Source organism: Myotis nattereri (assembly GCF_964212035.1).
Source record: "Myotis nattereri genome assembly, chromosome: 4".
NCBI classification, from domain to species: domain Eukaryota; kingdom Metazoa; phylum Chordata; class Mammalia; order Chiroptera; family Vespertilionidae; genus Myotis; species Myotis nattereri.
This window is the reverse complement of record NC_138079.1, coordinates 1478202-1504557: the sequence shown is the minus strand read 5'-3', so window position 1 is coordinate 1504557 and position 26356 is coordinate 1478202. Positions and strand designations below refer to the sequence as shown.

The 26356-nt window shown below is 57.8% G+C and overlaps 2 protein-coding genes across 4 annotated transcripts in view; both read right to left on the bottom strand.

Annotated features, from left to right (window-relative positions):
* LOC308518094 (melanoma-associated antigen B4-like) overlaps positions 1–26356 on the bottom strand; it is a gene marked incomplete at both ends in the record, with an annotated part of 362175 nt that overhangs the window by 137914 nt on the left and 197905 nt on the right. The gene's annotated exons all lie outside the window — the stretch shown is intronic.
* The window catches only part of ARL15 (ARF like GTPase 15), a gene marked incomplete at its 5' end in the record, with an annotated part of 202106 nt that overhangs the window by 135833 nt on the left and 39917 nt on the right, over positions 1–26356 (bottom strand). For all 3 annotated transcript variants that reach the window (XM_081089702.1, XM_081089703.1, XM_081089704.1), the window contains one exon: positions 7408–7552. In XM_081089702.1, coding sequence (XP_080945828.1) covers positions 7408–7552 — 145 coding nt within the window. The remainder of the gene's footprint in view (positions 1–7407; positions 7553–26356) is intronic.

Sequence of the window (26356 nt, the reverse complement as noted above, 5' to 3'; positions counted from 1 at the left end):
CCTACAGCCGTGCACAGTCGCTAATGTTCCGGGCAGAGCTCGGGGAGGGAGGAAAGGCACTGCTCACGGAGAAGAAGGGGCGCTTGCACTTTGGTCCCTCCCCGCAGGTAAAGAGTGAAAGGTTAGGTCCCACGTGTGGTTCCCAGCAGGGCAATCGGGAGTGACGGCCTCAGGTGGGGGTGTTTCCTGGGAGGGTGAGGTCAGCAAGGGGGTGAATAGTCCGAGGGACGCAAAGGCCCAGCCCCCAGATGGGTGCTGGCGGGAGCTGAGCGGAGACACACTGCAGCTCTGGCTCCCGGCAAACGCCCAGGTTCAAGTTCGGCGTTTGACTCACTGACTCGGAGCAACTGACTGGACTCCCCTGTGCCTCAGTCTCCCGTCTGTAAGCGAGAGTGGACGCACTCAGTGCCATAGGCGTGAGTGTTTAAACAGCAAATCCAGAAGCCAGTGCTCAGCAAGTGGCTCGTGGACGCCCTCATCCCAGCCCACGCGGTCGGAAAAGCGGCGGTAAAGCCAGACCTGCCCCGCAGCCATCAGGCGAGCGCTCAGCGAGGACTTCCGCCACCCCGCCTGCAGGCCTCCCCCCCACCCTCCGCTGCCGGCCTCCCCTCCCCCACCGTCGGCAGCTCCCGGTGTTGGACGAGGGGCCAGTGGAGTCCATCTAACTATGATTTCGACGTCACAAACGGAAACCTGCTCCCCCGGCGTTTATAAAACCCAATCCACTGGCAGATACCAACTTTCACTTCCTAACGCTTCCCTCATTTGACCTCACCCACATGCCGTTAACACGAACGCTATTAGAACGCCCCATTCAAATGTCTACTAAATCTTTCCCTCTTTCCAATGATCTTCTTCCGTTCTGACTGAATGACATGCAGCTTGACAGCTTTTGGGGTGCAGTAACCTACTCCCCAAGAAGATATTTTCAATTCCTTTCCGCTCCCAGTGTGGCTGCTCTGTACGTGTTCCTGTCACATCGATCTAGTGTCCGAGGCCTGCAGAGTCCGTGCCTCTGGGTTTTAAAAAAAGCAGCTATTTTTGTAACCACGGGTTCGCAAGGCCTTGTGTCAACAAAGGCCGGCGAGGCAGCCAGGGAATGCGCTGGCCGGCCTCCCTTTCGCTTCCAGACCAACCTGCGAGCTGCCCAACTTCCCCTCCACCTCCAGGGCCTGCTCTCTGGAGGGATTCCTGGCTCTTTGAGTTTTGACAATTTAAGTACCTTTTTTAAATGATGTCAAAGGTAAATGATTGCTGAAGTGAACCATCCAATAAAGTTTAGATTCCCTTTCCTCTGAAGAAAACACAGGCGCTCTCGCCTTCCCGAAATGGGAGGGGCCGCGCTTTCATTTTAAGAAACCGGTTCTTAAGGCGGATTCTCTTTCCAGCGGCTGCAAACGCTTCCCTTCTGACTGGCGTGGTACCATCCAAACACCACAGAGGAATCATCTTGAAGAGCAACGCGCCACACGACCCGGCCATGCTGACAAGGCAGGCTGTTGTTACGTTCATTTGTAGTTTTCTATTCAACACTAGTTTTGCACGCTTTCATTTGAGCAATCAATGTCCATTCAATTTTCCTCTACTGACGACTGGAAAGGTTATAGATTGGGAAACATATTCAATCAGGTTCCACATTTTAATTAACAAACTCCCGTGCAGTGGGAGATTTAAATTACTTCAAAGTTTCTGTTACATAAAACGCTGCAAAGAATCGCGTCGTGCATATGGCTTTTTGAGATTACACACTCAAAGTAAGTTCTCCGTGGCCCTGTGACTACGTCAAGAAATGTGAATGCTTCGGTAACCTTTGACTGACATGAGTAACTGCTTCCCAAGAAAAGGGACAGGGACACCACGGCCAATGCCACCACCACCAGCGTGTGCCGCCGCCACGGCCCAACCCGCGCTGCACGGGGTCATGAAGAAACAAATTTGGTAAATTTGGGTATAAAACTGACATGTTCTTATTTATCCTCTAGTAAAGTTGAGCTCTGGGTCAAGTTAAACCTTTCCCACTTATTTGTCTGCCACTAATTCTTTTTGTGAGTGATCTTTTTGTGACTTAGCGTAATTGATCAGTTAGATCCTAGAGCAGCCGTGGGCAAACTATGGCCCGCGGGCCGGATCCGGACCGTTTGAAATGAATAAAACTAAAAAAAAAAAAAAAAGACCGTACCCTTTTATGTAATGATGTTTACTTTGAATTTGTATTAGTTCACACAAACACTCCATCCATGCTTTTGTTCCGGCCCTCCGGTCGAGTTTAAGAACCCATTGTGGCCCTCGAGTCAAAAAGTTTGCCCACCCCTGCCCTAGACACGGTGTACACGTGACTGGATTCCCAGGGGCGCCCATGCACTCCTGGGAGGCACGTATCTCTCAGCCGCGTGTGCCTGAAGTTTAGCAGGAATTCTGAGCTTGTGCGCCGCTGAGTTCCTGACCTTTTCCTTCCCAATTACCCACCCGAGGCCCCTGCAGCTCCCCTCCATCCTCCGCCCTGAACGCTCCTGCGTGGCTTCCCGACATCCTGCGCCCCCTCCGGGCTCCTCTCCGGCCGCTGGGCTTGGTCACGCACCTCCTTCGTTCTTCAGTTCCACACGCCGGCCGTGGACACGGCAGGAACCGGGGACTCCGCTGGAGCACGCCAGCGACGCCGCCTGGAACGCTAGCGCTGCCGGGCTCTGGGGGGGCCGCCGACGGCTGAGTCCTGCGCGGCTGCCACCTCCACCTCCACCCTCTGGGCCGTCCCGGGTGTTTCTCCAACCCCCGGCCCGCCTGCCGCAGCCACAACATACACAGAGCCAGCAGGCAAGCACGCACCCCCTTCCTCCCTCTATCCCCTCTCACCCCATCCCTGCCCTCGGTCTCCCACAGAATGAACGGTGTGTCCTCCAGGAATGGGTCTGGGGAGAGAGGCCGCTCCACTTTTTATATATATATTGATTGATTTCAGAGAGGAAGGGAGAGGGAGATAGAAACATCAATGATGAGAGAGAACCGTTGATCTGCTGCCTCCTGCACGCCCCCAACCGGGGATCGAGCCCACAACCCGGGCATGTGCCCTTGACTGGAATCGAACCCGGGACCCCTCAGTCTGCAGGCCGATGCTCTATCCACTGAGCCACACCGCCTAGGGCTCCCTTTCATTCTGTGTGTGGAACTCATGAGTATTTTACTTGGTCCTACAAACCAACCCCCTCCTGACCCCCTAACACACATACACTTACGTCATCAAATGCATTGGCATAAAGTTGTTCATTATATTCTATATCCCTTTTAATATTTATGGAATCCAACTTAATGTGACCTCTCTTCATTCCGACATTGTTAATGAGTGTCTTCTTCGATCCCTTTTCCTGATCCATTTGGCTGGTTCTATGAGTCTACTGATCTCCTCAAAGAAGCGGCTTTTAGTCCCAATGATTTCTCTCTACTGGTTTCCTACTTGACCGATTTCCACTTTGATCTGTATGATTTCTGTCCTTCTTTCTCTAGGTTTAACCCATTCTTCTCTTTCCATCCCTTAAGGCAGAAGTGGGGTCCCGGCCTGAGGCCCTGCTTTTCCTCGGCAGGAGTCTTCACGCGCAGAGGCAGCCCACAGTCGGGTAAATGGTATTTTCGTTCCGTGCAAAATTCTTGATCATCTGCCTTTTGGCGCCTCCTTTGATCCCTGGCTTATTCAGAAGTGACTTCGTGTCCAAATATTTGAGGATTTTCCCAGAGATCTCCTGGGTTCTTTCTTCTGGTTCCATTCCACTGTGGCCTGCGGGCATGTTCAGTGCGATCCGCGTCCCTTTAAACAGCGTGAGACTTGCTGGATGTCCAAGCGCGTGTTCCGTGTGCACCTCAGGCAGGTCTCCGCTGCCGCTGGCGGATGCTCTGAGTGTGGGCCACATGGCTCACGGCCCACCTGGCTGGTCTGCTTCCCACATGTTCCACCCAAGCATCAGCGAACGCGTGAGACCTCTGACTGTATCTGTGGGTCCGTCCATTTCCCTCTTGACTGCTGTGTTTTTCTTCGTCTATGTGAAGCTGCTATCGGATAGGCAAATGTTCAGCCTTGCCATGCCCTCTTGATTAAATGATCTCTTCATCATTTCAGATAAACTTCCTTATCCTCAGAATTCCTCTCTGCAGAATAAAATCTTCCACAATGTCTAATCATTCATTCTATTTGGTGCATAATCCATCTCAGATATTATAGTGTTTTATACCTTTTTTTCTCAATAGCTTCTGTATCTCTACTTAACGTTAAGAACAGGATTCAATTATAACAGTTTTAATGTCCTTCTTTGCCAATTCTAATATCTGTGTCAGTTCTAAGTTTCAATTGATTGATTGATTATTCTTCTCATGAGTCATGTTTTCCTGCCTGTTAGTACATTTTTTAATTTCAGAGAGGAATGGTTAGGGAGAGAGAGACAGAAACATCAATGATGAGAGAGAGTCACAGATCGGCTGCCTCCTGCACGCCCCCCCACTGGGGATTTAGCCCACAACCCGGGCATGCAAACTGGTGGCCTCTTATTTCCTGGGTCATCACTCAACCGCCGAGCCACACCGGCCAGGCTACACTGGTGCCTTCTGACTGAATGTCAGACATGGTGGATTTTACCTTGTTAAGTGTTGGAAAGCGTTCTTTCTGTGACTCTGACCAGCTCTGTTATGGGATGCATCACAGTTACCAGGAAACTTTCAGACTTCCATCTCAGTACAACTAAGACAGTGATGGCGAACCTATGACACGCGTGTCAGAGGTGACACGCGAACTCATTTCTTTGGTTGATTTTTCTTTGTTAAATGGCATTTAAATATATAAAATAAATATCAAAAATATAAGTCCTTGTTTTACTATAGTTGCAAATATCAAAAAATTTCTATATGTGACAGGGCACCAGAGTTAAGTGAGGGTTTTTCAAAATGCTGACACGCCGAGCTCAGAAGGTTCGCCATCACTGGACTAAGAGGTGGGCCCAGAGCAGTGCTCAGCTCAGGGCTGACCCCCAAGGCAAGACCGTCCTGCATGCCCTCCCCGTCCCTCGCAAACCCCGACGTTTCCAGTCCAGCCGTGGAGACAGGCAGAGCCCAGCCCCGAGTGACACGGGCCCTGCTCCCTCCGGCCTGCCAGGCGGCTCTTCCCCGAGCTCTGAGTTTCCTCACGTGCATGCACTGAATACCTTTTCTTTTACATTGATTTTAGAGAGAGGAAGGGAGGGAGAAACATCAATGTGAGAGAGAAACACTGGCTGCTTCCTGCACGTGCCCCAACAGGGGATCAAACCCGCAACCTGGGCCTGGGCCCTGACCAGGAACCGAACCGGCCACCTTCCCGTGTAAGAGACGATGCTCCAACCCACTGAGCCACACAGCCAGGGCGGAAGACCTCTGGACACTCCAGGGAGGCCTCTGCCGATCTCTCCTCTCCTGTGCTGTGTCCTGTGACCTCGGGCTGCCCTGGCCTCCCCTCCCAGCTCCCCTGGCCCATGCAGGGAGCCCCCCGAGCCCACCCCAGCTCCCGCTAGACCTACGCCGCAGCCGGGAACCTCCAGGGCAATGAGCTGGGCAGACGTGGGACCGTCTAGTTTGTTTCTCATCTCTCAGGGACGACTCGCCATTCTTTATTTTATTTATTTTTGTTTTGTTTTGTTTTGTTTTTTTAGAGAGAGTGGAGGAGAGAGGGAAAGACAGAGAGAAGCATTGATGTGAGAGAAACACATCGAATGGTCGCCTCCTGCACATGCCCTGACCAGGGCCAGGGCCGGGTACGTGGCCTTGACCAGAATCGAACCCAGGACCCTTTGGTCCACAGGCCGACACTCTATCCACTGAGCCAAACTGGCCAGGGCGACTCACCATTTTTTTAAAAATATTTCCTTATTGGATTTATTGGGTCTCTATTGGTTAATGAAATTGCAGAAGTTTCAAGTGTTCAATTCTATACGACATCATCGGTATAGTGCCGTGGTCGGCAAACTGCGGCTCGCGAGCCACATGCGGTTCTTTGGCCCCTTGAGTGTGGCTCTTCCACAAAATACCACGTGTGGGCGCGCACGTACAGTCAACTGAAACTTCGTGGCCCATGCGCAGAAGTCGGTTTTCGGCCTGGGCACGTCTATTTTGAAGGAGTACTGTTGATATTGGGCTCTGCTGACTAATGAGTTTGCCGACCACTGGTATAGGGTATGGTGTGCTCACCACCCAAAGTCTCGTCTCCTCCCCCCACCATGTGTCTCCTCGCCACCCTCTTCTCCCCGCCCCCTCTTCCCCCTGGAATCCGTTTTCAAGGGGAATAACCTTGCTGACTGACACTCACTCTCTTGAAAACGGGTTGTCCGTTGTGTTTCTGGTGTGTGTTTGTGTTGTGTGTGCAGCGACTGCAGGTGGAGGGAAATCCGGTTCGCAGAGTCAGATTCCGCACTCTCACCGCTTCCTCACGCGTTTCAGTGCCTCCTTCTCCCCTGACACCCCCCGCCCCCCGCACCTCCGTCCACCCACACGCTGATGGGGCACCTCTCCCCACAAAAACAATGCCCTTAGCACCACCTTCTCTGCTGCTGTCCACCTTCTCGAAGGGGAATCTAGGTGCGATGTTGGCCAAGGGGCCGGAGAGTGAGGACCGTCCTGCCTCGTCCCCGCCGCTTGCTCACCACCCATCCTGCCTCAGGCTCACTCCCACGCTGACCGTCCCCTGACACGTCTACCCTCCGTCACTCATGGCCACACCGCCCCCACGGGCAACGGCCTCTCACCCCTCAGACTGTCTGTACGTTCACCTCTGGCCCTGAGCCTCCTGTTCGTACTGACGTGCCCAGCCGTCCAGCCTGCCCGGTTACACTCCCGTCCAACTCAGGCGCCAGCGTGGGTGCTGCCAAGGGCGGTGACATGGCCCGTGTTGTTCACTGGCACATCCTCAGCGCCCGCATCAGGGGCAGCCACACAACAGGCACCTGATAAATGCAGAGAACGAATGGACAACCTCCCACCTCCCCCGGCAACGCCTCGGCCGTCCACTCCTCCCGTCAGCTCCTCCCGACAGCTCCTCCCGACAGCTCCTCCCGTCAGCTCCTCCCGACAGCTCTGTGCTCCCCTCCCGCCCGGTGCCCCGTCCTCTCCCTCACCTCCCCTTTCCCGCTCCGGTCAGAGTGTGAGAGGAGGCATCTGGGAGGACGACAGCGCCAGGTCGGCCCGGACACCTGGGCCGGACCAGGTTCAGGGTCACCTTGCAGATGCGAGACCTCCTCGTGGCACTGGAATGGCCACCGAGAGGGACAGAGGGCGCAGTGCCAGGTCCCTGACGCCCTCACATCTGCGCTGAGCGCCAGAGGAGCAGCTGAAAATAACACAGATAAACAGAACCACCTGGCCCCCCACGGGCCGCCGTCGGGGGGAGGGGGTGGCACTCACCGGTGGTGGACACGACGTGCTCGGGGCTCTCGCTGCAGAGCTGGGACAGCAGGCTGGTCTTGCCGGAGCCCGTGAGGCCTATGCAGACGAGGTCATACTCGGGGCGCGCGGGCGGGGGTCCCTTGCAGCACAGCGCTCGGAAACACTGCGGAGGAAGCGGCAGCTCGTTAGGGGAGCGCGGACAGCGCCCCGCAGCAGCAAGTGGCTCCAAGGAGCCATTCGAGGACCTGCTACTGACGAGGAGAGGGGACTCGGGAGCAGAGACCCAGAGGACAGCACCATGACCACAGACCCGTTTCCACCCCGGGAGCCACGCAGACGCGCCTTCCTGCTCCCTCCAGAGCAGTCGGTGCACCGCGGGGCGCGGCACCGCCCCTGGCTCCCCCAGGACCGCACCCTGCACCTGCCCGCGAGGACATCTGGCCGGAGAGACGCCGGGCCCCACCTGGCCTCTGACCCCCAGCGTCTCCAGGTCCAACAGCGGCTGCACCTGTTCCACTTACAGACAATGAAGACACCCGATCCACGTGCATATATGTCTGCTGTGGGTGCATGCATGCTGTGTGTGAGATGTGTGTGCGTGCATGATGATGTATGTGTGTATGCACAGGTGCATGATGTATGTATTCCCCCAAAGAGCACCCCTGGCGGGGGGGACAGGGATTTCATGCTCAGCAGCAGAGACAGGGCCGGGCCCGCAGAGGGGCCGCGTCTGAGGCTGAAGGGGAGAGCGCGGAGCTGGGCCACCAGGGCCCACGTGACCCCAGCCTGCCCGCGGCCATCCCGGCCAGAGGTGCTCACGTCCTGGTCTTAGAGTTCAAGAGACTCGAACCCAAGACCCTCATCTATTCCTGGCGGCCCAGACTGTCCGGGCTTCTCATCCTGGAACTAGGCCCCGGGGGTGAGTTGGGGTTTTTGTGTGTTTTCTTTTTAAGTAAGAAGCTCAGAAAGGAAGCTAAGGAGAAGTCGCTGCCTGTTTTTGAGACGTAATTCTTCTCTCATCGTGCCTGAGTGGAATATCTAGTGTAAATTCCAACTTTCATAAGGACAGAATCACCCAATAAAGCGGCAGTACGCCCCAGGCATGACCGACTGTAATGGGAGCCACGCTTCCTCCGCATATTCATGAGCACACGGACCAGGCCCCACTGCTGTCTCAGCCGCGCACGGCTCTTCTCCAACGAGCGAAGGGAGACGAATGGAGGTGAGAGCGAACGAGACATTAACACATTTCTTATCAAACCTCTTTTTTGTTCACTATCTGAACAGAGCGCCCCTAAGCAGAAAGCAGGGCATTAAAATGTCAGCACGGTTCATACTCCTTAACCAGGCCTTTCCACGCTCCGTGCGCTGAGAGTCTGGGAGCGAGGCCCTTTAAGAGCGGGGCCCAGGCAGACCTTGAGGAGGTGTAGGTGTCACCTGACCCCCGGGAGGGTCCCCCAGCAGGTTCCCTGCTCTCAGTGCCTTGGGAACTGGGCGGGGAGCCTCGTAACAGCCGTAACAGCCGAGAGGAAAACAAGCTCATCGAACTACACTGGCTCCTCTGGTCTCTCCCTGGAAACCCCACTGCCTGTTCTGGGAGAAAGCAGACCATCCTCTCACTTCAACTCCAGGCTCCGAAGAAAGGGTGCTCGGTCTGCACATCCATCAGCCCCCAACTCCTGTGACCCTGCCGGCCGGCCTCAGCCACTCCCCCCTCCCGCCCCCTCCCGCCCCCTCCCACCGAGGGCCTCCACTCAGCCACTGCCTCTGGGGGACACCGTCTGTCGGCTACTCGTGGCCTCGGAGGGTCTCATCCGACTCCAACCACCTCCCAAATGCCAACATGACCTTCCCACTGCCCGTCCAGGCCCTCCCTTGACGGAGGGTCTGCCCACGGCCGGCAGGGCTGTCCGGGTAAGGCCAGCTCCTTATCTAGGCAGACGCCCTCTTTATGGCCGGCCTTTCCCGGCATCTCTGGCCTCTCTGGCTGGCCCAGGGATCACACGAGATAACGCCTGTCATCTGGGAAAGCACCGAAAACAGCCTCGGGCACATAAAACGCAACTCGTGATAGTTGCGATGACTTTCCCGCCGGACCCGTGGCCCCACGCCCATCGCGTGTGCAGTCCCTGACCCGGTCCCTTCCTCGCGCCACAAGGTGCGTCCTCAAGTCCCGGGGCTCTACCTGCTGACAGAGCTGACAAGGACAAATGTGTGCCAGGCTGCGCCCAGAGCCTGGAGCCCGGAGCCCGGAGCCAGAGACCGCCGGGACGACACCCCAACTCGCCTCGCACATCCGCGCACGTGCCAGACGGACCCCCACGGCAGAGCCTGTCCCCAGCGGCGAGGAAGGCAGAGTGGGCAGCTGGGGCCGGAGCCACCGCTGTGCTGTGCGGGCAGCTGCCGGCCAGCCTGCTCCTCGCTCACGGCTGCGGCAACGTGAGGGGTCAGGTGAGGCTCATGAGAGACGCACCCGCCCCCAAGGCCAAGTGCAGAGCGAAGGCCAACGCAGACGCGCGCTCTCGGGGTCCTCTGAGGCCCCGACTCACCCCATCAGCTCCCGACACAGCTCGAAAAGGGCACATGGGTCCAACTCGTGCTGTGAATGCCTTTCCTGTGGCTTTATTCTCTTCCCGGGACTCACACAGGCACCAGGGCCTAGACCAGTGATGGCGAACCTTCTGAGCTCGGCGTGTCAGCGTTTTGAAAAGCCCTAACTTAACTCTGGTGCTGTGTCACATAGAGAAATTTTTTGATCTTTGCAACCATAGTAAAACAAAGACTTATATTTTTGATATTTATTTTATATATTTAAATGCCATTTAACAAAGAAAAGTCAATCAAAAAAATGAGTTCGCGTGTCACCTCTGACACACGTGTCATAGGTTCGCCGTCACTGGCTTAGGCTGCGCTCCCAGGCAAACTACAGAGACAGCGCAGGCACCTGAACGGGCGGACGGGGGCGGTGGGGGTGGCCGCCAGGCCCTGACACTGAATTGTCCTCCAATGAGCTAGTTAATGTTACGGCAGGAAGGAGGGCAGAGGGAAGCCAGACCTGTGGGCTTGGTCCCCTGGGAAGCTCAGCCTCACACAGCATTGGGCTTCAGGGGTGAGCACCGCCCCCCCCCCCCCAGTGCTGGATTGTTGGGGGACGGAGTGGGGGCAGATGCACAGAAGTCCTGGGGACACGGGGAGGGGCCTGCCTGTCAGGCTAGCCTGGGGAACAAGGGATGGGCTGGGGGTGGCCCCAGCAGAAGCGGGTGAAATCTGGGAAGGTTTACTGGTTAGTCTGAAGAATCTCCAGGTTAAAATCCCCAGACAAACGGGCCGGTGCAGCTTACCGGTGAGCGTCGACCCAAGAACCAAGAGGGTCACCGTTTGATTCCCGGTCAGGGCACGTGCCCGGGTGGTGGGCTCGCTCCCCAGTGGGGGGCGTGCAGGAGGCAGCCGGTCGATGAGTCTCTCTCATCATTGATGCTTCTATCTCTCTCTCCCTCTCCCTTCCTCTCTGAAAGCAATATATATATATTTGTTTTTCAAGTTAAGACTTGGGATCCGGGCACTGCCGCTGCAGGGAGGGCGGGAGGGAGGGCAGATGGAGCACGGAGATCGGGACCAGGGAACCAAGTGGGGAGGCGGGCGGCGGTGCGTGCGAGGCAGCCCTGGCACCCCACTAACGTCTGTTTTGAGGACAAATGAAAGGTAAGTGCTGCACGAGGGAGGAGGTACCAACGAGACAAAGGCCTGGTCACTGCGATCGGAGCACAGGCAGCGCTGTATCTGGAGAGGCTGGCGATCCTGGCCGTCTTCCTGAGGCGGTGGAGGCGGAGATCCGGGGGTGCCTGTGCGCCCACCAGCACTCTTCACGTGACCTGCTCTCCCCGGGCCATTCCCCCGTGAGCACTGCTTCAACGACATGATTTCCAGCCCCATGTCCAGCTCCCACCTCCTTCTCAGGAGCCACCCAGGGTGTTAAACTCCCTGTCAACCTGCACCCAGCCAGCCCTCAGGCCTCACAAACCCGGCTGCAGTGTCAATCTCTGGCCCATGTCATCCAGCCAGTCGCCTTCGCAGCACCGCAACCCTCCCGCTCCGCTCACGCCCTGCTTGTGCCGGCCCTCTCGCCGGCGTGTCTCTCGGGTCCCACACTGCGCCGGCCACGCTGCCCCGCAATAACGCCCCGTCACCTCTGACTTCAACGACTTCAGCGTAGGTACCGCCCCCCCCCCCATCACAGGTGCTCACGCGAGTATTTGCTGATTCGCCTAAGTAGCTCCTCGGGCTCCGTGATGGACTGTCCAGACTTCCGGTTATCAGATCAATTTTTTAATTTAAAAAACCATGACTAAATTAAAAAACCAGCTGAACGATTGGGGGCCGAGGTATATGCCACACCCTCTGGGTGTGCGTCCCCAGGAGACAAGGCAGTGAACACTGCAGAGTCCCACCTGCCACTCGCTGCCTGACTCTACTCCCGCCTGCAGCCCTCCTGTCCGCACAGCTCCCCTCGTCACCGACTCCACTTCGGGTAACGGCCGGGGCTCCAGGGCCAGACCCCGAGCGCTGCTGAAGCTGACAGAACACGCGGCCGACACGGTCAGCTCCTCCCGGGAGAGGCACGCGCGGGGAGGGGTCGCCCTGCACAGGCGGCGAGAGGTCACGCCTGGGAACAGAGGCAGGAAGGAGAGGCGATGCAGCCCGAGCCGCGGGGCTCCTCCTCCCTCCGCACCTTCCTGATAACCCAGGAGGGGGGTCGCCGCCACGGGCCTCCCCAGAAGAGGACAGAAAAGACCTCACAAGTATTTTAGCCCCAAAGCATGTCTGATGCGAGCGGGAGGGAGTTAGGAAACTCACATTTGTCATGCTTGACTTGCATCTGGCAAGCCGGCTCAGACGCAGCATGAGAGCCGCGCGGCTGATGGGTTCAGCTGGGTGCCCGCCCCAGCCACTCGGATGAGAAGCCTTCCTCTAACCCGGGGAGGGACGCGCACACTCTGGCTGACCCCGCCACCTGCAGAGGGCGGCCCAGTCTGAAAAGCGAGAGAAGATGCTGAACAAGGGACCGTCATTTAGGCCCACCTTCTAAAACGGCACTAAGAAGAAAGGGCTTTTATGTTATTTTATTTTCAGTTGGGATATTATTTTTATTTAAGTGGATGTTGTCTGGAATATTTGAAGATTCTTAGAAACAAACCTTTTTGCGTTTTTTTCTTACTAAAAGGACCTCCTTTCGTATGTTTTTAAAACTATTTTCATTTTTATCGAATGTACTAGAGGCCTGGTGCACGAATTCGTGCACAGGTCCAACCAGCCCACCCCGATGAGGGAGAGAGGCAGGGCTGACCGGGGGCAGGGGGCCAGCCAGGGGAGGGGCCGTGGGCAGTTGGCTGGCCAGCCCCACCCCGGGTCGAACTCAATTTGCATATTAGCCTTTTATTATATAGGATTGAGGTGACACTGGCTAGTGAGATGACATAGGTTCAAGCGTACGATTCTGTAACACATCGTCCGTATATGGTGCCACCCAAGTCTCCCTCCATCACCATTTACCCCCGTCGCCCTCCCCTGCCCTCCCCTGCCCTCCCCTGCCCCTGATTTTCATTCTTTGAGGAAAAAAGTCCACGACATTAGAACCCAACAGCAGCGCCGAGTGGCCGCTGGTCAGCAGACCGAAGCTGAGCCGAGCCCCCGAGGGAGGGAGGCAGCGCCCACCGGCCCAAGAAGCTCCAGGGCAGTGGCAGCCGAGGTCCCTTCCAAAGGGGGTGAAGCTGGGGCGAAACCCAGGAGGATCGGTTCAGAGCCCCTGAGAGAAGGACTTGGGGTCCGAGCCCCTCCCTCCCTTCCCCACCCCGTCCAGCTGCTGTCCCTGGTGGAGGCTGTCCCCTCTCCCTGGGCGGGCAGGCACCGCACTGCACTGCGGTCGCCGGGCACACGTGCTGGGCCCCCCACCCCCCGCCATGTGCGGGAAGAGCAGCTATACACTGTGCGCAGTGACACCGAGAGCCGGTCCCGCTCCCCCGGGTCCCCACGCAGAGGCCGTGCTCACACCCCCACGGGCGGCTGCAGAGGTGTCACGGTGGGAGCCCCTGACCAGCCGAGAGAAACCCGAAGGCTGTGATGGGCTCTCCAAGGAACAGCCCATCGCCGCGGGAGAGCCTGCAGACACGGCCCACCGCACACAGCCAGCGCGGAATCCCTCCACGCTGCTGTCGGACGCGAGGAGGCAGACGGGGCGGCCGGCACCGAGGAGGAGGCCAGTCGAGGGCCCCACAGAACAGCAGCCGGGACCACGGCCTGCGGGTGGAAACCTACGTCAGGCGTTCCTGGGGTGACAGAGCCCAGTTAAAAGGAGATACCACCCTCATGACAAGAGAAGTAACAGCTACAACACAGACTGCTCTTGAGCTAGAGCGGAAAGCAAGGAAACAGAATTTTAAGACTCAATAAAAGACTAGGAAGGTACACTTAAGAACATCTCCCAGGAAGCAGGACCAAGGGGCAAAGGGATGGAAAGTGACAAAAATCAGAGGCTCACTCCGGGGCAGCCAACTGCGAGGAGAGACAAACGCAGGGAGCGTCACAGAACTTAGGGATCTGAGCTTTCAAGCTGAAAGGGGCTAGCACCGTGGGTGGCAAACTGCGGCTCGCGAGCCACATGCGGCTCTTTGGCCCCTTGAGTGTGGCTCTTCCACAAAATACCACGTGTGGGCGCACGTACAGTGCGATTGGAACTTCGTGGCTCAGGCGCAGAAGTCGGCTTTCGGCCTGGGCGAGTCTATTTTGAAGAAGTGCTGTTGGTATTTGGCTCTGTTGACTAATGAGTTTGCCGACCACTGGTCTAGCACATTTAGCTACAAAAATAGTCGCACAGCAAGGGAGCTGCGACATTTCAGAGACTGGAGGTTCCAAACAGGATTAAACACAAACAAACAGCAAAACATCATCGCCGGCAAGAAAAGCCCTGATACAAGCTCAGGTCAACACAGAACTGCTTTTCCGGGGGGCACGGCCCAGAGCCGAAAGCAGACGCAGCAGCCCTCACAGGACGGGACACCCAATCACTTCCACCCAGAGCTCCACCCCGGCCGGACCATCCACCCCAGGGCGGAGAAGCAACGGGTCAAACGCTGCCCGCTGCCCTCGCTGCCCTCGCTGCCCCTGGGCTGCCCCCGGCTGCCCCCTGGCCCTGGCGTAGGGAAGACAGGGAAGGCAGGGCCGCAGGGGCCGCAGGAGGAGAGGGAGGGGGGTCCCTGCAGGAGGAAGGGGGTCCCCCAGGAGGGGTACACATGAACATATTTTTTAGAGGGTCAAGTCATGGTACAGCCACTATGGAAAACAGGATGGAGGTTCCTAAAAAATAAAGTTACCCTATGACCTGGCAAAACCTTCTATGTATCTGTCCCCAAAATTTGAAAACATTGATTCACAAAGATTTGTGCACCCCTGTGTTCATGGTGACCGAGACAGGAAACCACCGAGTGCCCTCCGTAGACGATTGGAGGAGGGCTGTGGATTTTTAGAGAGAGTGAGATGGGGGGGGGGGGAGGGGGGAGAGAGAGAGAGAGAAGGAAAGGAGGGGGGAAAGAGAGGGCGAGAGGAGGGGGGGGAGAGAGAGAGAGAGAGAGAGAGAGAGAGAGAGCATCGATGTGAGAGAAGCACATCAATCCGTTGCCTCCTGCACATGCCTCAACCCGACCTGGGGTCAGGCCTGCAACCCAGGTACACGCCTCTGACCGGGAATCGAACCCAGACCCTTTGGCCCTCGGGCCGCTGACCCGCTAACCACTGAGAAACTGGCCAGGGCTTCTTTCCATCTTTTATCTAATCACAACCTGCCTTTTCCCTCAAAGTGAAGCAGCTCTCCTTCGCTTACATGACAATCCCCTCGGAGAAGCAGAAGGACACGGTGCGCGAGCGCGAGAGGACGCTGATCGGAACGTCCTTCCAGATCAGCCGAGGGGGTTCTTTGAAAGCGAAGAAAGGGAGTAAGTGTGAAAACAAGATGATTTGCTTCTGGCGCCTCAACGTTCCGCCTGAGCACAGGGCCACGTTCACTCCTTCACACCCGGCTGCGCACCACGGAGCCGGGGGGGGGGGAGCAGGGCCGCCGGTTCGGGAACGAGCTTCCCCTGCTACCGGGCTCCTGCTGAAAAGCAGGGCTGTCGGAGGGCACCCCCTGCCGAACCGGGGCTGGCTCCCGGGCCCGGGCACCGTGGTCCCCAAGCCCCCATCAGGGGACACTCTGTCTCCCGTGAACGACAATGTTCTGGGCGAGGCGAGCCCGGAACGGAGCCACGCGGCCGGGCGCGCGTCCAGTCGTGTGTCCCCGGGCGACCCGATCAGACCCGCCTCCCTGCGGCCCCGGGGCCCTGGCTGCTCGGGACGCAGTGAAGGCTGCCGGTCGCACTGGACTTCACTGCTCACAGGAAATGAAATGTGCTCTTAGCTCCCAGCTCACGGGCACACGGCGCCTGAGGACGAGAGAGCGGTGAGGGGAAATGACCAAATCGGTGTCCACCTGCAGCTCCTGGAAGGCAGGGCTTCCACGGGAGTCGGGAAGGCGCACGTGGTCCTCGGGCCCGACTCTGACGGGGCCAGGGCACCCTCTCCGCGCCTTGGTTTCCCCCGCTGGGAAGGGAGGCTGCCCAATGAGACGCTCCGTGAGGCCTAACGTCTCAAGCTCCGACTTCCTGCGCTTCCTCTCGGCCCGCCATCTGACGGAGCGGCGCCCACAGCAGCGGGTGCGGGTGTCACCCACACCAGGGGCGCCGGCTCCCCACGCGGAGTCCTGAGCTGGGGCAGAGCACGCTGCTAAGACACCGCACGCCACCCCACCCGCCCCACCGCCACGAGAGCACACGTGTGAGGAGGGTAGTTAACTTTTTAAAGCACTATAAACGTGTCTTGTAAAAATTATACTGTTTCTTACAACGAACTGAAAATAGTTCTCAAGTCAAAACGGTAAGTGCTGTAGCTGGACGGCGAACGTGGGGTGCTCCCCGCCGCGATCCTGGGGCCGCTGGGAAGGCGAGGCGGCGGGACACCGGAGAGCGAGAACGTGCCTGTCCTGGGACATCTGCTGGTCCTATGTCCACGTCCCGAGCTCGTCACATTCTCGTCCACGAGCTGGTCAGCGTCCATGTAAGAGACACACCCCCCCACTACCTGAATGCTCTGACATCAAAGAAATTCGTGCAGAAAACTTGGTTTAATCTAGCGCAGTTCAGTCGATACTCGGACTCCAACAAGGGCAAAGCTGAAAATCCACTGCTTTCTTGTATTGTAAAGAAGGTCATTTGTTGATATTTAATTTAATTAGCTGAGCACAAATCCCATCATTTTTGTCACGACTGGTAAAGTGCACTGTCACTAAATGTGAACACACGCGAGGGTGGGCAGACGTGGGCTCAGAGCTGTGAGTGCAGGGAACGGTTCCTTCTCGCTTTATTGTTTAGTGATTGTTGCATTATTTTCCAACCAACCACCCTGCGTGTGAGTGAGGGGCCTTTAAAAGGGCCCCAGCCCGGCAGGCGTGGCTCAGGGGCTGAGCGTCCACCTATGAACCAGGTCAGGGTTCGATTCCGGTCAAGGCACAGGCCCGGGTTGTGGGCTCCATCCCCAGTGTGGGGGGGGGCGTGCAGGAGGCAGCCGATCCATGATTCTCATTCTTGATGTTTCTCTCTCTCCCTCTCCCTTCCTCTCTGAAATCAATAAAAATATTAAAAAATAATAAAAATAAAAGGGGCCCAAAGAAGAGGCTATTCAAGGACTGCTGTTCTGGCCAAAGCACAAGTGGGTAGAGGCGGCAGGGAGGGGAAGGGGTGGGAGGGAGGGGGAGGGGATGGTGAGGAGGGAGAGGGGCGGCAGCAAGGGCAGCAGGCGGAGATGCAGGGGCTGTGGGGTGGCAGGAGGCCCTAGATCCAGTGTGCCTGTCATAGAGCGTCACTCAGTGACAGACACCCCTGGGTCTGTCCGTCCCTGGGTCTGCCCGTCCCTGGTGCGGCCACCGGAGCAGGAAGATGTCCTGCGAGGGACCGTCCTGCAGGACTTTGCCTGCAATAGACCAGGAGAGCTCTCCATGCTGACACACCAAGGGGGGTGCAGGGGGTCCCCAAATGGCCCTCCCTCTGCTGTCTCCTTGGCCGCAGGGCGCCTGGGCCCGCCAGCAGGTCACTTCCCGCCCTCACCAAGGAGCAACTTCACATGCGCCTCATAGTCCTGCGTGGGCGGCGCCCCCCCCTCCCCATTCCCCACACACAGGGCTCCTCAGGTAACCGGGAAAGGCCTGCTAGACCCATCAGGCCAAGGACGCCCTAACTGAAGCGACTGGGAATGCGGGGCTGGGGTCGGCTTGTTTATTCTATGCCCTCCTGCCCCCTCCTGCCCCCTCCTGCCCCTCCACACCCCCCTCCAGCCCCCTCCTCACCCCCCTCCTGCCCCCTCCACATGGGCAGGCCGACCTGGCCTCAGAGGAGCTGACCCCTTGGGGCAGGAGGCGGATCAAAGGCGAGGCCTGCGGGGAACACAGCCCGGAGCGCAGCCACCTGCTGGCAGAGGTCACCCAGCAGGACAGATCGCATCACCCTGGGGCGACATGAAAGGCAGAGGCAGCGCCCACCGAGTGGCTCTCCTCCGGGGCAAGGGGAGCCGCCGCCCTGGCTCAGGCTGCGCTGCACGGGGCGAGAGCCTCCCTGATCAATACACTCCGGCCGCCCGCCGATGCCTTTCATTTCCCTTTTCATTCAGAAACGGCCCCATTCAGCCCGGCCCTGCGTCTCAGCTCCTTTTCTGGCGGCGCAGGAGGAGGAGGTGCGGGAGGACAGACCTGCGTAAATCTCCCGCCGGCGGGCCATTACCATAAACCTGACAAACGCTAATTTGATGGGTGGCGGTATCTGTCTGCCGCGCGCAGTCTAGACAGGCTATTGAGCCGGGCGGCTGTCTGCTGGGCCGGGCGGCCATCTGGATGCGGCGGGAGCGGATCAAAGCGCATGCTAATGCGCCCCAGTCACACACACAGGCCCGCGCGGGCGACGTGCGGGAGGGGAGGGGAGGGGGCAGGGCGAGCTGCTCAGGCGCTGGGCTGGCAGGGGCAGGAGGCCGGGTGCTGGGGAGGCTCCTGCCGCAGTAGGCCGGGTGCCCGAGGGGTGACCTTGGTCATTACCTGTCCCAGCCGGGCAGGGGCGGGGCAGGGTGCCCGGGGGCGCGGGAGGCGACAGGGAAGGAGGCCCCAGGTGCAGCCCCGCAGGCAGAGAGGTGGCCCTGGCACCAGACATGGAGCACCTTCCTCACTCCCGGCGCGGGGCTCCCATCCAGGAGGGCCCCTAACCTGTAAGTGCATCAAGCAGCAGAAGAGAAAGGAGGCCCTCTCTGCCCCGTCCAGGCGGAGAGACGGGAAGGGGCGCCCCGGTGCGAGTCCAGGGAGAACCCTGAGTCCCCAGGACACAGCAGCCCGGGAACAGGGTCCCGGGAAGTCACGCTGACGGCGAGTTTGCCGTCAACACGCTGCTCCTTCAAGCCCGGAAGCTGCCCGCCGCCTGGCTCAGGGGCTGAGCATCTATCTGTGAACCGGGAGGTGAGGGTTTGACTCCGTCCGGGTCAGGGCGCATGCCCGGTTGTGGACTCGATTCTCAGTGCGGGGCGTGCAGGAGCAGCCCATGGGTGATTCTCTCATCGCTGATCGATCTCTCTCTCTCTCTCTCTCTCTCTCTCTCTCTCTCTCTCTCTCCCTCTCCCTTCCCCTCTGAAATCAACAAAAATATTTTAAAAACCCAAACCCAGAAGCTATACCTGTGAAAGTTATCAGCAGTGACAGCAAACCCCCTGGGACTGTGCTCAGGCCACACTCCGGAGCCCAGGTCGGGGAGACAGGTCCTCCCCCCATAGGCTCCCCCCACCGTGCACGCTTCTGCGAGAAACCTGGATTTATTGGCTTCTCAGCTGGTCTCCGATGGAAGGACATCCTAAAACCAGCTGATGAACTTGTCATTAGACACTCACCTGTTTGCTGAGACGCGAAATACGTTCTGTCCCAGCTGTGTCACAAATTCCCACCGCCACAGCTCATCTTACAGGGTTGTAACAGCCGTTTCTATGTGTGTGTGTCTGTGAATGTGCACACACACTCACACACACACACTCACACACACACACACTCACACACACACACACTCTCACACAGACTCACACACACACTCACACACACACTCACACACACACACACTCACACACACTCACACACACACTCACACACACACTCACACACACACACTCACACACACTCTCACACACACTCACACACACTCACACACACACTCACACACACACTCACACACTCACACACTCACACACTCATACACTCACACACACTCTCACACACTCACACTCACACACACACACTCACACACACACTCACACACACACTCACACACACTCTCACACACACTCACACACTCACACACTCATACACTCACACATCAATGGACCTTTAATGTGCAGTCAACTCAATACGGGTCAACACGGTCACAAAGCCTGTCGAGAGCCCCACGTGCTCCCCCGGTGCTCCCACGGCCACAGGCTGGGCGTCTGCCGTGAACCCCAAGTCCCTGTGGTCCAGGGGCTGCTGGCGGGTCCCCACAGCTGAGCATAACACAGCTGGAACAGAGCCTCCTACCCAGATGGGGTCTCTCTCTCCACTCTACCTGCTAATGCTTTAAAAGTGAGAGAGAATAAAACATTATCGTCCAGTTTTTCGAGTGCCTTGAAGTTAAAAAACAAAAAACAAGAAAAACAGATTAACTGTAAATTCAACCACTTTACAACTCCAGATACAACTGCCATTTAAAAATGAGAGCATGTGCCCGGCCGGCGTGGCCCAGGGTTGGGCATCGACCTATGAAGCAGGAGGTCACAGGTCAATTCCCAGTTGGGGCACATGCCCAGATTAGCGGGGCGTGCAGGAGGCAGCTGGCCCATGATTCTCTCTCATCATTGAGGTTTCTATCTCTCTCTCTCCCTCTCCCTTCTCCTCTGAAATCAATAAAAATATATATTCTATATCTTTAAAAATGAGAAAATGTAAGGTTAAAAGTTAAAGCCATTGTTTTCTTAAAATTCAGTTCAATTTGAAGACTTCTCCAGAACTAGTTCACGAAAGAAAATATATTTTTCTTCTCAAATGGAGTATTAGTAACATAGTGCTTGTTTCTTTTAAAAAGGGGAAAATTACTAATTTCGCCCTCTCAAAGTATAACAAACCTTCCCTAGAAATATCTTAGAATAAGGAAAGCCCAGGAACCATGTTAACCGCCAATCGAGGGCACAGGCCTCCGCGCTAAACGGTGAGCGCACGCCGTCACTTCGGGGTGAGTGTGAGGCGAGCCCGGATCGCAGCCCAACCCGGCTGCCGGGAACAGGAGCGCAGCCCGCCCTCCCGGCCACACGTTCGCATCGGAAACGGGAGGAAGCCCAACGTGAACAGGACGGATCCCTCTCCACGGCCAGCCTCGTCCCGGCTCCCAAATCAGTCACAGCCGTGAGGCCATCCGCTGGCCGGTCTACCGTGAGGCAGGGCACGCGGCGGACCTGAGCAAGACCGAGACGGGCTTCAGCACCAGGCGCACGCTGTGCTCTCACCCCGACTAAATAGGGGGGGGGCGACGACACTGAGACAAATGGGGGAAACATGACTGTCCTTGCTAGCCGCCTCGCACACTTACATTAACTGTTCCTACAAACAGGACGGAAAGCCCGCATGCCACTCCCGCGCTGCAGGCACTAACCTACCCCCGAAAGCCGCGTCTAGCAGCCATGGCTGTCTTTCAGGCTGTGGCATAATTCCGTGAGTTTAAGGGGGGGACCCCCAAACATTGCCTAATGCAGCTAATCAAGCATTTTCACAATGAGGCTGGGGATGGGAGGGGAGGGAGGCAGCCTTTGCAGGGATGCAGGATGCTGCAGTGGAACAGTACTGCCATCTACTGGCAGCTGCGGGGCAGTGCCCGCAATGTCCCCAGCAGCTGCCTTCCCTAGAGCTGACCACTGCCCAGGGGGCCGAGGAGAAGTCAGAAAAGCCAGATCATCCAGTTTTCCCGGAGCCGTTAAAAAGGCAGGATCTGGCCCCGGCCGGCCAGTGTGGCTCCGTGGGTATAGTGCCGACTGCAGACCAAAGGGTCCCGGGTTCGATTCCGGTCAAGGGCACATGCCTAGGTTGCAGGATCCTCCCGGGCCCCGGCGCTGGTCAGGGCGTGTGCAGGAGGCAACCCATCGATGTGTTTCTCTCCCATCGCTGTTTCTCTCTGGCTCTCCCTCTCTTCCCCTCTTTCTAAAAATCAATGTTCAAATATCCTCGGGTGAGGATTTACACAATGAGTAAGAAGTCTCTTCTCTTTTTCCTTTCAATGTGCAAAGAGGAGTGGATTTTCTGCGTGTTTGGCTTTTTGACGTTTTAAACGCACTGACCAGAGAAGGAGCGAGTAACTAAGACGCGGTGAGGGAGGAGGCAGCCGTGCCGTCTGGGGAAGGCTCGCCTCCCTCCCTCCCCACCCCCACGCGTCCCCGCCTCTCGCACCCCCCCACGCAGAGGGAGGACGGGGCGCTGCTGCAGAAGCGGTCACACGCAGCGTCGGCGTCCCCGGCCATCAGAAAACCACAGGATCCCGAGGAACCACTTTGGCTGAGGTCCCACGGGCCCCGGCTGGTTGGGGACCCCTCCTGTGACATAGAACCCCGCAGGGAGGCAGCGCGCGGCTCACGGGCTCCTGGCTGCGCCTGAACCGCCTCAACGGCCCCGCCTCTCAGACAGGACTCCACGGCAGCCCCGGGAGAAGGAAGGGCCTTCCCACACCCCCCCACGCCAGCACCGCCGGCGCTCACACCGTGCCACTGGCGGTGCGTCACCTAAAAGCAGGTGTCGCGGGGGAAATACACACCCGGAGCTGCCGGGATCCAGGCTCGGACGAGGCCCCGACGGCCCCGGAGGGAAATCAGGACTCGGCTTTTTATTTCTCCTTTTTCTCCTTGATTCCGAAAAAAATTCCAGAATGTAGGGCAGCTCAAAGGTAGGGCAGAGGTGGTGGTGCTAATCCTCACCCGAGGATATTTTCCATGGATTTCAGGGAGAGTGGAAGAGAGGGGAGGAGGGAGACACAGGGATGTGAGAGAAATACATGGGTTGGTTGCCTCCCCGATCAGGGCCTGGGCCAGGGAGCCGACAACCAAGGTACGTGCCCTTGACCGGAATCGAACCTGGGACCCTTTGGTCCGCAGGCCGAAGCTCTAGCCGCTGAGCACACCGGCCAGGGCCATCGGACACTCCTTGGAATCACGCAGACCCAGGACACAGCTGTCTCCTGTGCGTGTTCCATGCCGACGGCTAAAATATGTCAATCACGGGCGGGACTTCCATGTTTTAGAGCAAAACTGCTAGTGCTTCCCGTCTCCTCCCACTTCTTTTAAACATAGTCCTCTGAAAACACAGATTATAGACACAAAACATGCAAATGACAGATTTCTAAAAGGGTCCGGCCCCCACTCACACAGCCCTTTTCGGCCACATAATTGCAGCACAGCAAAGAACCGCAAGCACACGGCCGGCCCAGACATCAAGAGACCTCTTATTAACGGAGGCCGCGCTCCCGCCATGGAAGGAGGGTGGCCATGCGTGCGCGATCGCCGTCAGTCTCGCAGGCGGCGGCATTCAGGGCTCACAGCAGCGCGGCTGAATGGCTCCGTGGAGGGCGCGGAGTTAAGTCACGTCTGCCTCACCGCACCGCCCTGCAGAGCGACCGGAGATCAGAGTCGGGGAGATCAGAGTCGGGGGCCGGGGCCGGCTCCATCGCCTGGAATCTCAGATTCAGTGCTCGTCGCTGTGGTACAGGGCGCGGGGTGGCCGACAGCTCGAGCCGGGCTGGAAGGCCCAAAACCGGCCCTGGTTCCAGAACCGGGGCCAGGAGCCGGACCGCCACCGCCGACAGAGGAGGAGGGCGGCGCGTTTATTAAATTCCACGTCAGCCCAACGCGAGTTATGCGGGGACTTTTCTACGTCTGGGTTTCGTTTTTAAACCAATACCATGTGCATCGTACGGGTTGTCTGAACAAAAAAGGCAAGTCACAAAGAGAAGGGGGTGGGGAAGGAAAGGGAGAAAGACGAAGGAGTGCCAAAAAGAGAGAAGAAAAGGAATGACAACAGCAACGACTAATATTTGATCCCGTGATTTTTAATAATTTCCCAAAATCACATTAGACATATTATGGCCAAAAACATGCATTTTCTTTCCCAGCTCTGCGGGCCCAGCCCGCAAAACCAAGGACCAAACACAGGGTCAGCCTCCACCCTCACGTCTGAGAGGCACTTGCCAGGTGTCCTGGAGGAATTGTTTTGCATAAAGACCACGATTACTTATGATCTTTAAAAGTACGGGAGGAATACATGCCTATAACAGAAGATCACCCTGTCTGATGGGGCCTAACAGCCACGTGGGCCCTTCCACGGCCCGGCAGCGGCCATGTCGTCACGGCGCCGGTTACGCCGCACGGAGTCCACGGCGCCACAGCCGGGGACCTGCCCTGGGACGTAGACGCTGCGGCCGGCAGGGGTGGGGAAGCAGATGTGGGGAAGCGTTGACTATAAAGGGCAAAATCGGCTTAGAAGCCGGCCCGGCGTCTGAGCACGGCTTCTCCATCTCCATCTCCGTCTCCTCCGCCTCGTCAGCTGTTGCTGGGGCTGGAAGAGGGAGCAATAGAGGCGCTGCTCGGGGACACACGCTGCGACGCAGAGGCCACAGGTCATCGAAGGGGCACCGGGTACGGACGAGTCCCCGAGCGCATGGTCCTCCCTGAGGCTTCTGTTTGGCGGGTTTCATTACCTTGACGTGTCCTGGCGCGCAGTTCAGCTGGGAGCGGCCTCAGGTAGCAACTTCCTCCTGGCGGGCGTTTTAATACAGCGATCGGCGCCTTCAGCCCCCCACCCCCCCGATTTCAAGGCGCCTTCAGCCCCCCCCCCAATTTCAAGGCGCAGAGGCGGCTGGGCCGGCGAGAGCCCTGCTGGCCGTGCTCGGTGCCGGTGATAAGGGGCGCGCTCTGGAACTACCCCGAGAGGAGGCGGGGGATTTCTCTGAAGCGCCGATGGCCTGGAGGAGAGAAGCGAGGCCGTCACACTGCGCACCATCCTTGCTTTCGTTCTGGAACTCGCTAGGGAACGCGGCTGCCTGAGATGCCGGCTCGCTGGGGGCCGGGCTCGGGCTGCAGGCTTGGACGAGGCCCCGACGGTCCAGGAGGGGAATCAGGACATGGCTTTTTATTTCTCCTTTTTCTCCTTCATTCCGAAAAAAATTCCAGAACGTCGGGCAGCACAGAGCACTCCCCACCCGCCTCCCCAAGTCTGGCACGTTCTTCCTGCCGGACGCCGGCTTTCCTGCCCCCCAGGCCCGCCTGCCGGACCGGCCCTCTCCCCCTGTGCCTTCCCGGCCTGGCGCGGGCACACGGGGACGCTGGCTCACGACAGGCCCTTGTCCAGCAGAAGCGCTGAGACCTGAGCGTGCGCCTCGCCCGCGCGTGCAGCCCCGAGGAGCAGAGACGAGCTGAAGGATGCGGGGCCACGGCGGCAGCTTTGCTCTAACGGGGTTTACGCAGGGGCCTTCCGGGCAGGCGTCCCGGCTCACGGGCCGAGCCCAGCCCGAGGGGCCGCACCCCGATGCAGGGAGTCGAGGGCGTCCGATGTGTCATTTTAAACGAAACACGACGCACGTCCGTCCAGGCCGCGGCTCCTCGTCCTCCTCCTGAAGGGGCCGCTTCCCTTCTCCTCTTTCTTTCAGAGCTCACACTTGAAAACCACTCCAGTAAGCAGTGATGTGTGCACACACCCGTGCCCCCTGCGCGCACACAAACATGCACACACATGTACACGCGCACGCACACACACCTTCAAATGAGGGTTAATAAATATACCCACAGCCCCACTCTTCTCAAGCATGAATTCCACACAGAGCACTCGATATAAACAAACCACATTTAATAAGAATAAGTAAACTCTCTGCCAAGCTCACAGCAGGACCTTTGAAAAAGTCCTGGGGCCGGAGAAGGGTTTGTATGTAAATCACACACGAGCTCCTCAGCAAGGCTTTTCCCTGGAGAAGCTCAGACACTTCCCCCGCAATGAAAAAGGCAGGAGGAAGTCAGGGCTGTGAACACACGCCTTGTGCCCCAGAAGCACCAACAAAGTGAGCTGTAAAGGCGAGTTGTAGCCACCGGAGCCTGGGACCCCCGGGAGCCCCGGACGGGTCCACCCGGAAGGGAGGTTTCCCCTTCACCGGGCGCTCAGCGCGAAGGGGCTCGGCCCGTCCCAGCGCCCACCGCAGCCGGGCCGTCGAAGACCGCCGCCCTGAGCCCGCGAGGCAGCACAGGGGCCCGCACACACGCAGCAGCGCGACCCTTCTCGCTCGTTTTGTTTTGGAAAATAGTTATTTTTCATCGGAAAAAATAGTATTCATATTAATGAGCAATGGTGTATCCTTGTTATTTTTACATGGATCAGTAAGTATTTTCAAAGTGTCTGCTTCCATTGCTGCTCTATTAGATACTGATGGCAGTAACCCACCTAAAACAAAGCTCTCTGGGGCCTTGATAATTCGTAGTCGTTTTATAATAATAATATAGTATGACTACGTAACATGTATTAATATGTAATATTACAATTTCGATCCTGAGGCCAAGATGCTTGGGGGCGCTGCGCTCCCTGGGGGGCTCCACTGGTCTCCAGGGTCCCAGCTGGTCCTGTCGGCCCAGGACATGCCCCGAGCCCTCTCCCCCTCCCCCTCCTTTCCCCCCCTCCCCCGCCCCCCACATAGCTCACGGGGGCTCCTTGCTCACCTTCTCCGTCAAGGCCCCGGGGTTGTCAGTCACAGAGCTGCTGTGTATGATGAGGTTTCTACACGGTCATCTCCCAGCCCCTTGCTCCAGACCTTTGGGG